At 40.8% G+C, this 13,605-nt stretch overlaps 1 protein-coding gene across 6 annotated transcripts in view; it reads left to right on the top strand.

Moving 5' to 3' along the window:
- diaph2 (diaphanous-related formin 2) overlaps positions 1-13,151 on the top strand; it is a 363,855-nt gene extending 350,704 nt beyond the window's left edge. For 5 of the 6 annotated variants that reach the window (XM_086222012.1, XM_086222015.1, XM_086222014.1 and 2 more), the window contains one exon: positions 8,861-13,151. In XM_086222012.1, coding sequence (XP_086078138.1) covers positions 8,861-8,925 — 65 coding nt within the window. In that variant the 3' untranslated portion in view covers positions 8,926-13,151. The remainder of the gene's footprint in view (positions 1-8,860) is intronic. The other variant, XM_086222016.1, reaches the window with a different exon arrangement.
- The last annotated feature ends 454 nt before the right edge of the window (positions 13,152-13,605 follow it).

The following is a 13,605-nucleotide window of genomic DNA, read 5'->3' as shown; positions in this document are numbered from 1 at the left end:
CTCTTTTATTTTCTCTCTTCCTCCTCCCACATTTGTTTGGTGATCCATCAGTCTATTTACCTTATCATGCTGCCAAACCATCCATTTACGCACCCATCTGTCTGTCAAACTATATCTTAGCTTCCATTTGTCTAACTATCTCTCTGTCTGTTCCTTCACCTGTCAATCATGAGCCTTGCTTTGGCTGTCACAGGTTCCATCCGTTCGTCTGGCTGATTCTGTCTCTGACCTCTTCTGCTCAGAAGACAGTTGGATAAAGTAATTTGATTTTTATCACTTCATCAGACATTTTACACTGTATTAACTACAGCACCATTTAATTAGAGGTATTTCATTTTCAGGGTTGACATCAAACTAGACAGAGGTTGTGAATTCCTCATGGTAGTAGGAGGAGAATTTTAAAATCATTGTTTGCTAATTTTATTTATTTTTTTTTTAATTTTCAATCTCCATCTGAAGTTAATTCAGTGTGTTTCTCATACAACACAGTGTTTTGCAGGATGTTATGTGATCTAGATGGATAGCTTTCTCCACAGCATCCAAACGGAAGCAGGTCACTGCTTTGGCTCGGTCCAGCTCAGATCAAGCCTCAGTGGAGCAAGCCAGACACTGATGTCAATGTAGTCAGGGGGGCTGGCCTCCCACAGAGGCCCAATCAGTCTTATAGGATCAGTGACTGGCCCCCCCTAGGCACCAGTGTGCTTCGGCCTGATGGATTACTCTCTCTCCTGGCTCAGGCCAGAGAAACCCAGGCTTTTGCTACTGGCTCCATCTGTGCTCTCTGTGGTTCCTGAATGCCCTGTAGTCATAGTCCTGAGCTGCTGGTGAAGCACCAAATCAAAAGCCTCAGTCGACAGAGTATATTCAGACACCCTGCATGGGTAGAATCGAGTCTAGTGCTGTAAGTACAACAAGTTTATGCTGAAATGCATGTTGCAGCTCCTTGTATGGCACATAATGTACTCTAAATAAAACTCGACTGTTATACTAGATAGCTCAGTCTTGTTCCAAAGTAAGGAGACAATGTCAAAGTATAAAGAAAACTCAAACAGCAGGCAAGCTGGAATTTACTCTTGAGGATTTTTGTTTTCTTTCATGGCTATACTTAGGTTGAAACCTGCCTCCTGAAACATGACTGCTGAGTGGATAGTCATGAATGGGGAGTTTTGCCTCAGGCGTTGTTCGATCGCAAAAGTGTTTCCATATAACTGTTCATTTGGGCTGTGTGTGCCTTTGCTGCATCCCGGAATGTCAAGAGACAATGTTCCAATGCTTCCACTGAGTCTCGGTCAGCATAAATATTTTGGGAGATTTGGGAAACCAGAAGCGAAAAATAATAAATCGGTGCCACAAAAAAAAACTCTGTCAGTCGTTGTTTTGATCAGAAACCTCACAAATGCTAGTCAAGCTTCAATGAGCATGATTGATTTTTTTTTTCCCCCACACACACACATATTCATGCAGAGCTTTGCATGCATGTATGTACATGTAAATGTCCACATTTACTGTGAAACTCTAACATTACAACTTTGAAATATAGTATTCCTTACAGTTTTACAGTTCCAATCATACATAGTCGTGAAACATTTGACATATTTGTGTGGGTAATCAGATTCTCGCTTGAAAAGGACGCTTCAGTTGGCGTACACCCGCCTTTTAATTGACTTCACCACTGAATACATTTCTTAACATAAAAGTTTAATGTAATTTGTCATATTGATAGATCCAGTTTCTCTCATTCTGCCTAACCAACTTTTTCATTTATTGATTTCATGTCCCAGAATGACTTGCTGTTGTGATAAATGTGCTGTTGTGATCTGATCCTAAGAGTTGAATCACAACAGCCTCGTGCCGCCTGTACATTACTGTGTTATCTCTGTCTCCTCTCAAATTTGACAATAGTGTTTTGCTGAAATCCGTTTACTGTGAATAACCGTTAGCTATTTTTGAAATAAAATATTGCCTAAATATGAAGGGAGTGTATAAACGCCAGATGAGTGAGGGGGCTGCAATCCAGCACTTAATGTGTTATGGTGTGTTTTCTCAGCACGCCATAGCAGGCAGAGGCGATCAGAATGGCATGACAGAGGTAAGACAGGCCTGGATAAACATGCTGAGGCAAGATAGTGCAATTCTCCCACTCTCTTTTACTTGTACATCCTTTCTGTTATTCTTTCTCTTGTCTTTCTTGTTTTTTTTCTTTTTTTCAATTTTCTTCCCGCACTGTTTCCCACTTTTCGCTTAAATCCCCCTTATTTCTGATACTACCTGAAGTGTTTACTAGAAAAGCTGGTCACTTGTGATTTTTAAAACCCCCAGGAGGCACGGAAAGCAATCAAATCACTAACAATAAGATTTAACTTGAAATGGACACAAAATCTCATCGTGTTCAGATTTGGCATGCGTGTATATAAATTCATGTTCCTGCCTGACAGTTTGTTTACAGAATTTAGAGGCAAACTGGGTTTAAGTGACAGTCTGTGGAGATAAATGGTAATGAGCAGTGGTTTGCAGAGAGCAGGGTGGCCATAACACATGCAATCAGTTTTGACAGCATGGGGATGAGGTTAATTTCCATGTCTCTATCACCACTCTATCTCAGTGGATACTGTGATGTGCATGGTTGGTAATACTGGTGACTGACCCAGATTGTAAATGCAGCCTTTCTTCAACCTCCTGAATGGCCTCTCGTGACTTTACCTCCTATTTGAGTTCCAGACTGCCTTTATCAAAAACTGGGCTGTGCACTGTCACTCCAAAAAAAAAAGGCATCAGGGCTGCTTTTTCTCCAACCAGCCTCGCTTTTTACTTCCATTTTTTATTTCCAGCCAGACATGTTGTGCATAAATGCAGCCTTTTTCTCCATCATGCTCCTGACTACACACAGCATGAAATGTGTTCACGTTCACGTGCTATCCCTTAACAACCCTACTGAAAAGAGCATGGTCTGAGCATAATGCTGCCTGACTGTTTGGCACAAACATGTTTCACGATAGTCGGTAATCACAGCACATGTTATATACAAATGTTTACTTTTAGAGCTAGAAAAAAATAAATAAATGCATTTTATATCCTCACCAGAGAAGATCTGACATGTTAACAGGAACAACATTGGTTTAGTATGTGTCTGTGCATGCAGCACATACAGTATTTTTCCTTTAAAAAAAAATGAGTCTGATTTATAGTGATACAGTCGATGCTTTAATCTTCTACGTTGCATTGGTTGCTAAACATAAAACCACTCCTTACAAAAGTGACTACCATTAACAAGAAAGGGCTCAATAACACCACCATCCACAATGTTTGTCCCCCGCCGTCTTTCAACCAAACACCTTTTCCTCAGCTGAACTATTTCTCCCTCCCATGGTACTTGTTTGGGGTGATTACTCTCAAGGCTGAACAAGGAGCTGTGTTTGCCACAACTGTAGTTTTGCGATACCTGCCCCATAACTTTCAGCAGGAAGAAATAGCTTCTCTCCCTCTGCATCCCATTTATACACCATATCTTGTTTCTGTGTAGGGAGTTCCATTACTCTGTTCCTTGGAGGCTGGCAGAGGGGAAGGGGAAGGGGGGGCGGGGGAGATGAAAAGAGGTGATAGAAGGTTGCGGCTGCTGCTGCTGCTGCTACAGATGTTCTCCCTTTTGACAGTGACGCAAACAAAAGATGTCGAGCTGAGATTTAATCACCTTTATTATGTCCCAGCTCATCAAAATATGAAGTGCGGAGAAAGAGAAACATAGCAGAGAAGCGACATGTCAGAGAAATCATGTCCTCTACTCAATTGTTTAGCATAAAAGACAATGAATGTATGATTCAGAAAGATATGGTACAATAGACTCAGCTTCATTCTCGCCTTTACGTTGCATCCTCTTTGCCTTCTGCAGCTTTTAATGCTCATAATTGGCGATTATGTGAACCTGACCTCATTTTTCTGTTGATGAATTTGAGCACTTTGTGTAGATGTTGACCTAGAGTCTGATACCACCCAGAGTCTATTTAACTAACGTAGAATAATCCCTTAAAAGTCTTCCTGTTTACTCTGACCACTGAGAGGTAATTCCTCAAAGTATCCCTCGCTGAAAGCGTTTGATAGATGAGTGGCAGCCTTTCCTTCTTTTGCAGATCAAAGATCCTTATCATGATGTAATTCTGTGTAATTAGCCAAAGACGACAGCAACACAAAAGTCATTATGATATTTAATCTCTTTTGGGGAATCCACCAGGGAAGCTGCGGCTCTATCGTCTGTCATAACATGAAATGACATCTCACTGGAGACCCTCCAAACAGTCAGGAGAAGGTTGGAGTTGACTGTGCCGGCTTAAGGCCTTTGCTTTAGCTGTTTAGTAATCTTGGCATCCCCTCCTCCTTCTATTACCCTTGTCTTATTCGGAGCCTCTCCCTTGTGGCAGGGATCATCATGATATACATGCAAGGATATGCTTGTGTGTGTGTGTGTGTGTGTGTGTGTGTGTGTGTGTGTGTGTGTGTGTGTGTGTGTGCGTGCGTGCAAGAAACAGAGGGAGTGTGTTCCCTCAAAGCAATGCACCAAGCCATTCCTTTGGGCATGGCTTGAACACTCACTGTAAGTGACAATATATTTTGCATATACAAAATGTGAGAGGATGGATAGTGTGTTTTAGTGACTTCTCCCTCCATCTGCCCTACCTACCCTCACTGGAACCCTCAATGCATTTAGTGGCATTTTTTTAGAAAAACAGTGCCAGGAGGCATTTAATTAAGTTCTAGTGTACCAACATCTCCCGTCTGTAACATGGAATATCTGCTCTTCTTTTGTCAATGTCGTCTCCTGTTCCCGTGCTCCTCTGTGTCGTGCCTACTGTAACTCAGTACTATGTCACCTCTGGGAAAAGCAGCCATCAAAACCAATACGAGTAGAAAGAGTTACAATCAGTGCTCCAGAAAACCTGTAGAGATTGTCTTTTGTGTGTGGATCTGTCCTCCTTTCCTCCCAACCACTCCCACCCCCCACCCCCAGTCTCACTTTGTTTCCCTCTCTATCTGTATATATGTATGTTTATTATGTTTGTGTGTGTGTGAAGCTTTCAATTCAGTAGAGGCTAGTAGTAATGTTTCTCCCCCAGTAGAAATGACTGCTGTTTGTTCAATTGTTGTGATAGATTGATGTGGGGTAAGAAAAAATGGGCTTTTATGCACCTGAAGATAGGAAGTGAAAAGTCTTTATGGGGAGTCAATAGCTCTCACTTCAAGGATCCTCTGATGGGAGATGCATTGTGATTGAAGTTTTTTTTCCCCCTTTTATATATATATATATATTTTTTTTTTTTTTTTGCAAAGTCTTTGACAAAACCTTTCCCATATATTCAGGCAGTTACATACAATTACACCCGAAGGGGAATTTTCATGTGTTAATCCTCTAAAGCTGTCTCCTATTTGGCAGTGATTCTTGCAGGCTTTCAACAAGTGGTCACTCAGCACTGTTTTTGGTTTAAACAGCATGGAAAAATGGCTGAAATCATGGCAAGAAAAGTGACAGAAGGATTCGAAACCACAGTTTGAGCACACTGCCTTGTTGGGTGTCTCAGGCACTTTAGTTTCAGCTGTTAGAACAAATGAAATATGAATGATTGTATTGATTAGTGACACCAGCAGCTGCTACGTAAATCAAAAACATATTGAAAATGTACAGTATTTTTACTGTGGGAACTAAGATCGCTGGGGCTGATAGAATCCTGGAATCTCTCAGCTCTAGAAACAACAAATAATTTATTAAGCAGCTGCTTGATGAATTAAAACTCACCCTTCTGCCTTCAAGTTAGAAGAACAGATGACAACAAGCTCACAAATGCTCTGCAAAACTTCCTCAGCTGCCTAAACCCATAAAAAAGAGTAATATCAAATCATCCCTCTGCAAAGGGAGTTCTGAAATGAAATATCTGCTATTCCTGTGGTAGAAAACTTTACAATCATATAATAAATGTTGATATATAAATGTTGACTTTCTTCAATAATCACCAATGAACTTTCCAAAGTGCAGAAGGTCACTATTTAATATATGGATTGATGTTATATTTGCTTGTTTTACTGTTGTGGAGTTGTTGAGACAGAGTTTGACCTGAAAGGATTTATGTTTGATGACTTTTAGAATATATACTGTAAATATCAAATGAGGTCAAGTACTTCTTTCACAATAAAGTTCATAGTCGTGCTCTTATGAATCGATTCGTACCTCTCTGTTCGAGCCTAGGCCACACCGCAGGCTCCCTAATGATGTTGCACATAAAAATACATTAATTGTTTTTTTTTCATTATTTATTAGAATGTGGCTTCAGGTTATTATAAAGAAGTTTAATTTGCATGTGAAACTGAATTATATACTGTTGTATTGTGCTTGAAAAGTGCCCTCTTTATTCAAAACCTGGCTTCTTTTTGCTATTTTAGATCTTTTTATTGATATTCCAGTGTGTCTTTAATGATTTTATTCGTCTCTTTGATCTTTCCTTGCTGTCTTTTATCCCAGCACCCTGTACAGTCATAGATGTAGACCAACATGAGCCCACATTAGACTCAGAATATCCTTGCAGCTCTTCCTTGATGCTCCTCTGATATAGTGAGGGTTCAAGGCAACTTCTCAGCCAGAAATAAGGTTACAGCAACTGGGCTTCTAGATGATTGGCAGGGATGGATTGTGTTGAGTCCCTGTTGTTGTACAGTGGAGGGAGGTTTTATGAGTCCTGCTCACAGAGTGAAACACTTAACTGTGGATATAAAATTTAGTATATAGATCAGTAGTGATGATGTTTTTTACAGGTGGATCTTAAACACCTCCCCTACTGTATGGGAATATAATTGAACTAAAAAAGACACACACACACACACACACACACACACACACACACACACACACACACACACACACACACAATGGAAGCATAACATCATTTTTAACATCCAACTCTTTCTTTCACTCTGTTTTCCTTCCCTCTCTCTTTCTGTCTCTCTCCTCCTGTGCACCATCTGCGTGTTTCTATGTATCCAATCTGAAGAAGGAGTGCTTTCTCTTCCTCTCTGATGGTGGGAGTCCGTGTGTGTGCGTGCGTGCGTGTATGTATGTGTGTGTGCATGTGTGTGAGCGTGCACATGTTTCTGTATGCGTTCCTAGTCGTCACAGTCACTTGCAGCTCATTACCTGACATGATGGATGGAGCGAGTGCTATTAAACAACGCCCAGCCTAGGATGCCTGGCATCCTACAGTTGGCACTGAGTAATGGGCACGGCGGCGGCGGTGGTGGTGGTGGTGGTGGCGGCAAGCTTGGAAATACCAGGGAGTCCTGCATGGGTGTGCCTGCAGTCATCGCCATGGCTGTGCTTCCTGGTTGCGTCCAGCCCCACCTGCCACCTGGCTGCCCAGCGGATGGCATGGCCATTTCCGGGCAGGCATGGTTGGACAGCCCTGGAGGAAGTGCTCCTATGACTCTGCCATGGGGCTGGCAACACCGAGGACCCAAAGAGTTCCTGGCCATGCTTTCTGACTAAACTGCAGGAAAACAACCACTGTCTAATTAGTCACAAAGTGTATAGCAACTACTTCAAATGTTTAGTTTTTACCCCTGCAAGGAGGCCATGTGATCACCGGCGTTAATCTGTGTGCTAGCAGGAGAACTCTGAAAGTTGTGGAGGGATTTGGTTGAAATTTTTTCAGATGGCAGAACTTGTTTTGCAGAAAAAAATGATGCGATTTCAGAATAGATCCAGATCTGATGATGTCACATGGCCTTGGCGGAGGGATGTACTTCAAGCTTCTCCTGGTTTAACTCATTTGGACTTAATGCAACATAAGTTACCGTTGAGACCTGAGGCAACGCTTGCATGTGAAGTCCACATCATTTTTGTTCAGGGTTTTTAAAAGAATATTTCACAGCAGGGTAAAAGCAAGTCCTCTAACACAGCAGCCAAAATTCTGAGCTTTTTTATTTTTCTGTTTCTATCTGCATACTGCAGAGGAATAAAGGTTTTAGTTGACATTGACAAATTTATCAAGATTTTCTGAAAACCCTGAGGTTTTAGAGGGTTATTTTCAAAAACTGTCTTTTTTTGGTAAATTACTTTCAAAAACATGTTTCAGTTAAGAACATGTTGCACACTTTCAGCTTGCATGGAATCCCTCTGAAGGAGACCTGGATTAAGCAGATACACGAAGCTCCTTCATTGCTTTGCTCTATATGTGGTGTATGTATGAGGGTGGATGGGTGACAAATTAATGGAACATTATGTGTCTCCTTAAGGTGTTTGTTCCCTCGGCTTCGTATCTACGAGTCTTTGGAAATCTACTTGAGGGAGGAAACCCAATTAGTGACCTGCCTGTTCTTCACAGTTTCCACACTTATTTATTCAGGATGTTCCTTTAATTTTCCACTCATCTGTCTGTTGCCCTATTATTCTCCTGCCCCTGTTTGTTTTTCCAGCAGTTCGTCTTCGCTTGCTTGTTATTTTGTCATCTGTGCATATGCTGAATCTAATGTGAGAAAAGGTTGAGAGGCTGTTGAGTGGAATCCACACTCACCAGCTGAATGGAGTTACTATGACACCAGTCAGGAGCACCTCCACTCCTGCAGCTTCTTCTGTTTCTCTCCTGCTGTTCTGTCAGACATGTCATCTCCTCTCCTCTCCTCTCCTCTCCTCTCCTCTCCTCTCCTCTCCTCTCTTCTCTTCTCCTCTCCTCTCCTGTCCTCCCCTTTCCTCTCCTCTTCACTCCTCTCTCAATACAAGCTTTCATTTAGTTGAGCTCTTGTGTTTGAGTATTGACCCGTGTGCCTTGCTCTTTCTCAGTCTCACTCTTCTCTTCTCTTCTCTCTCTCTCTTTCTTTCCCTGGACAGACAACCGCCGTGCAGTCTTAGAGAGGTCTCGCTCACGCCACAATGCAAGTCACCAAGCTCGATGATTGCGTGCGCCTACCACAAGACGCTAGATGAGTGCCAAAGAGGCCTGCGACAAAGAGACCTGGGAGACATCAGAGGGAGGGATGAAACACCATCACTGTGGCACACACATGCAAGAAAACACTCTCATATACACACCAAGTATGGAAGAAAAGGGCCTATAGGAACCGCGCAGACGTGAGAACCTGTTGTGCTGTTTGTCTGACGCCTTATATATTTATTACTTTCTTGTCACTCTGTATGTCCATTGGATTCACAGGAACAAAAAAATAAGAATTTTCTTGAGGCTGATGTCACTCTGAATGAAAAATCTATTGGCTATTCAACCAAGGACAGCATTATACAGTATGTTTATTATTCAGAGGAACATAGAGTACATTTAACAACAGGCCAGGGGCAACATGCCAACTGTCCTTTAAAGGGAAGACTGGGATTTAATACCCGTGTTCACAACCATACAGCTTGCTAATGTTTCCTTGACGATAAGCTCTTAACATGGAAGCTTTTTGTTTTTAATCCGCTGATCCCTCTCACAAAGCAACATTCAAACTTTTTCTCATAGCAAATGTACCCAGAGTCCACATGAATCATTTCATGTCATGTAACCCACAAAGCCACAAGAGCTGGCCCCTGTCTAGACCGATATTTCAGATCGTGTGACTCAGATCTCCCTTTTTTGACACGATGCATTTCATTTTTAGTTCCGTAATATCTAACCAATGCCTGCAGGTGATGATCTGTGTCCCAAGTTTGCTTTTGCCGTTTCCGCACGTGACTGACACATTTCAAAATGGATATAACTGTCTAGGATTTAACATGACCTTACGACCTTTCTTGAGGCTGCGCAGGTTTCCAAAAGAGGATGTTTGATTATACAGACATTACAGCATTTGATTTCAGTCTATATTGTAGTTTAATTCATAGCAGCTCTATAAAAAAAGTTCCCTTCAGAACGCTGTAGATTTTGGCTGGACTCTTTTTGTCCTCGTCTTGTTGGGGTTTTTTTTTTTCTCCACTGAATAAAGACATGGATTAAGGTTTGTGGAGAATACACATAGCTTTCAACATGAAACATTTTATAAAATCAAAAACATGACAAATTGTTACAGTATAAAAAGAGCTAAACTTATACATTTAAAAAAATGTCAATTTTTATTTATATCTCATATCGCAGGACAATTTTTCCAGGCCAGATTTCAGCATAAATTGCAGTTGCTGTGGAGGAAAGTCTGCTCACAATGGTTTTAACATCCTTTGAAAGCCACTGTTTTCCAGTGGGATCTGCGATTCTGCTGCATAGTAGATCCCAGCTGTTTCCAGTAGCGTCTCCCAGCTAACGACGCAGTGGAGAGTGGAGCAAACACCTGATGTTTGTGTTCGTGTTCAAACTAGTTGAAAAGTTGCTGTGAGCTTTGTGCCTCTGAAAGCAGCGCGCAGTCAAACAGTGTTTTCATGTGTACTACTTATTCATATATTCATGCTTGGGGCTGCCCCTTACAGTCTCCTTAGTGCTCTAAACTGTAAGCAGATGCTACTAAAAACAACCAGTGAATCCACTGCTGGAGAGTGGGCATCGCCAGAATAGTCGACCGAGGGGCACAGCAGACAAGATGACGCTTGTCTTAGCAAGCGAGTCTCCAAACGCCCAACAGTTCCCCAGAATTAATGGCATAAGTGACCCTTTTACCACAACACAACTTCCTTCACCGTCACCCTCACTCTGCTTTAGGCTGTGCATGTCTGCGTGTTTCTGCAAGTGTGTGTGTGTGCGTGTGTGTGTGTGTGTGTGTGTGTGTGTGTGTGTGTGTGTGTGTGTGTAGGCGCATGCTATACCGCTGCAGTAATTGTAACAAGAGCCCAAACAAAGGCAAGCCAGTGTGCTCCAATGGCGAGCTGAATAGATGGAGTTTTTTTTTTCTTTTGAATATCGCACCAGTGCTTGTTTCACCATTCCTCCATATAACAGCCCGCATGCTTCTAACAATACAATCAGCTCAGCTCGAGGTGCAGCTACAATACGTCGAGAAGTGTGCATATTTCAGAAGACAGTAATTCCCCCTCCAATATAAGGTTCAAGTAATCAGAGAGTAGAGACGTTTGACAAGATGTGACGTACACAGCAGAGATATTTACTTCTTGTAAACTCGCCCTTAGACCTCACATCTGTCAAAGCCTTGAATATCATTCAGATCGTTCTGGATATCAGTTCTCCTTATAACAAAGACCTAATTTGTTTATTTTTTATTTTTATTCTCACCACCCTACTGAATACTGCCAGTAACCAATGATGTGTGATCCTTTCATTTCTACATAATCTGGCAAAAAAATGTTTAGAGTGGTTTTTTTTTTTTAAATATGTGCCAACATTTTAGCTGCATGAGATGCATTTTTATAGTTATATATTCTCCTTTTTTGCTATTAGTAACAGCAGAAGCCTGCACACGAGTCCGAAAATATCACTTTCATGACAAGACTGCCTGTGAAATTTTTGTTTCAGAATTTATGAAATGACTTTTGCCGAGACCCATGCATAAACTAATAGCAAAAAAAGTCAATATTTAACAGAATATACATACATACATATATATATATATATATATATATATATATATATATATATATATATATGTGTGTGTGTGTATGTATATATGCGTCATGGAGTTTTACATTGAGAAATAATGTAATGACAAAAAAATCCCTGTTTTCTTTTCTTATCTTTTGTATATCAAAGAGTGTTGGTTTGTTTTTGGGGTTAAACTATGATAAATATTGTACAGACATGAAAGCTTGTTTTGTATTTTAGCCATTTAATAAAGACTGTGGATCCATTTAAGAACATCATTCAATGTAGGAGACGTTGATGTGATTACAGATGTAGTCGTGTGGTATTCCTCATCGAAAAACGCTCGAGGACATCTTTTGTGAGATGTCTTAAAAAAAAAAAAAAAAACTTTAATGATTCCATTGTAGGACAGGAATGTTTGTTATTGCAGAAGTTCCAAATCGTCATCCACAGGAGTGGTTCCCTTGAACTCTGGGTATTTTGGTTTTTCCCGAAAGTAAAATCTGAGTAACCCCTCACAAATTCAGTGTTTGAAAGAAATGGCAGAAGAGTGCCCCAATGATAGAAAATAAAAAAATAAAAAAAATAGTGCAGCTATTTTTGAAGAGACACTTCTACAATGACACCATTCCTCATCATCCTTGTAAGTGATTGTTGTATCCCCCCCCCCCCCCGCCCGCCCATCTTTTAGGATAATCAGTGTTTTTTATTGAAAATGAACCTGAACTATTGCATCATTGTAATGTGACCCCACCCCTTTTTTTTTTTTTAATGTGTCGGGGTTGATCATGGCATCATCTTTTAGCGTGTAACTAACACCTGAACTGATGTGCGATGTTGACCGTGGTAATTGTTGAATAAGAGGAGGCAGGGGTATGAAATATCACAAGCTGAAAAAGTGCCATTCGGGTGATGATTGGAGTGGATTTGATGAAAAAGAAAAAAGTTGAAATGTAACTTTCCACTCACTGGCTGTGCGCTTTACCTCACGAGCCCGTCTGCTCAGGCTGAGAAAAAAAAAAAAATACAAAAAAAAAAACAAGAAGATTGCTTGAGATGTTTTGACTATGACATTGCCACTAACAGAGTTAACTATTTGCCAAGTATTTCCTCTGGCAAATACTTTCCAGCTGACACATATCCAGACATATCCAGTTCCTTCCATCTTCGTTAGCACTCTCTAAAGATTTGTAGAGTGGCTGGATAAACAAACAGTGCTTCACGAGGCTGTTTGACCACGATGTAAGCTGCCATATCCCTGCCTTCCGCCCTTGTCCTCATCCAGTATGTTCTGTTGTCTTAAAAACATTTATATTTGTAACATTTTAAGTTTATTTGTATCCTTAAGAACATGGAAAAAATAAAAGGATTATGCACACTCTTCTTCCATAGAATATGATACTATCGTATATGGAATATGATACTAACCAATAACCACTTTGTTATATAAACCAATTTCTCAACCTGATTATTTGTCTTGTTTTTTTTGTCATTACACACTCTGTCTGTCTGTCTATCTACAGAGTTGGATCACACCTGATGAAGTGACTGTTATCATGATGGATGCGATATCTTCCACCACTAAAAGCAACATATATGGACCTCGGCGTCCCCACTGCAATATCTAGCAGCGTGTCAAAGGCAAAGTGATAATGCTGTCATGTCCAACAGCAGCTTAGGGAAATTATCTGTCCAGTCAGAAAACACTAAACCAGCAAAAATGCCCTTTTTAATTATTTTTTTTCAATCTTAAAATCTCCCGTGTGGCGACACTGGTCCCCCTGTCTACATGAGAGGATGAGGACAGGCAGCACGAAGACTCAGCATAGCTTTTATTATTTGATGTGTAAGGATTTAATAGGAAAACCAATGAAAGGAGGATTAGTCTATGGAATCTGCCCCCCCCCCTTTTTTTTTTTGATTAATCATTGTGGGCCAGATTCTATTAAACGCCATCTGGGTTTGTTTCTGACCATATTTTATTTGACTCTCGTAAACTAAAAAAATGTTTGTTCATCCGATTATGGGAAATGTATTGTAGTTTGGATATCTGAGGCAGAGCAGTTCTGGAGGCTCGGAGCTGGTCACAGAGAGAAAAATATCATTTTGCAACAAGAAA

Source organism: Aulostomus chinensis, chromosome 13 (genome assembly GCF_037954235.1).
Source record: "Aulostomus chinensis isolate RoL2024-O1b breed Wild chromosome 13, RoL_Achi_v1.0, whole genome shotgun sequence".
NCBI lineage: Eukaryota > Metazoa > Chordata > Actinopteri > Syngnathiformes > Aulostomidae > Aulostomus > Aulostomus chinensis.
Note: the sequence above shows the minus strand (reverse complement) of the source record. Positions and strands in the feature narration are given on the sequence as shown.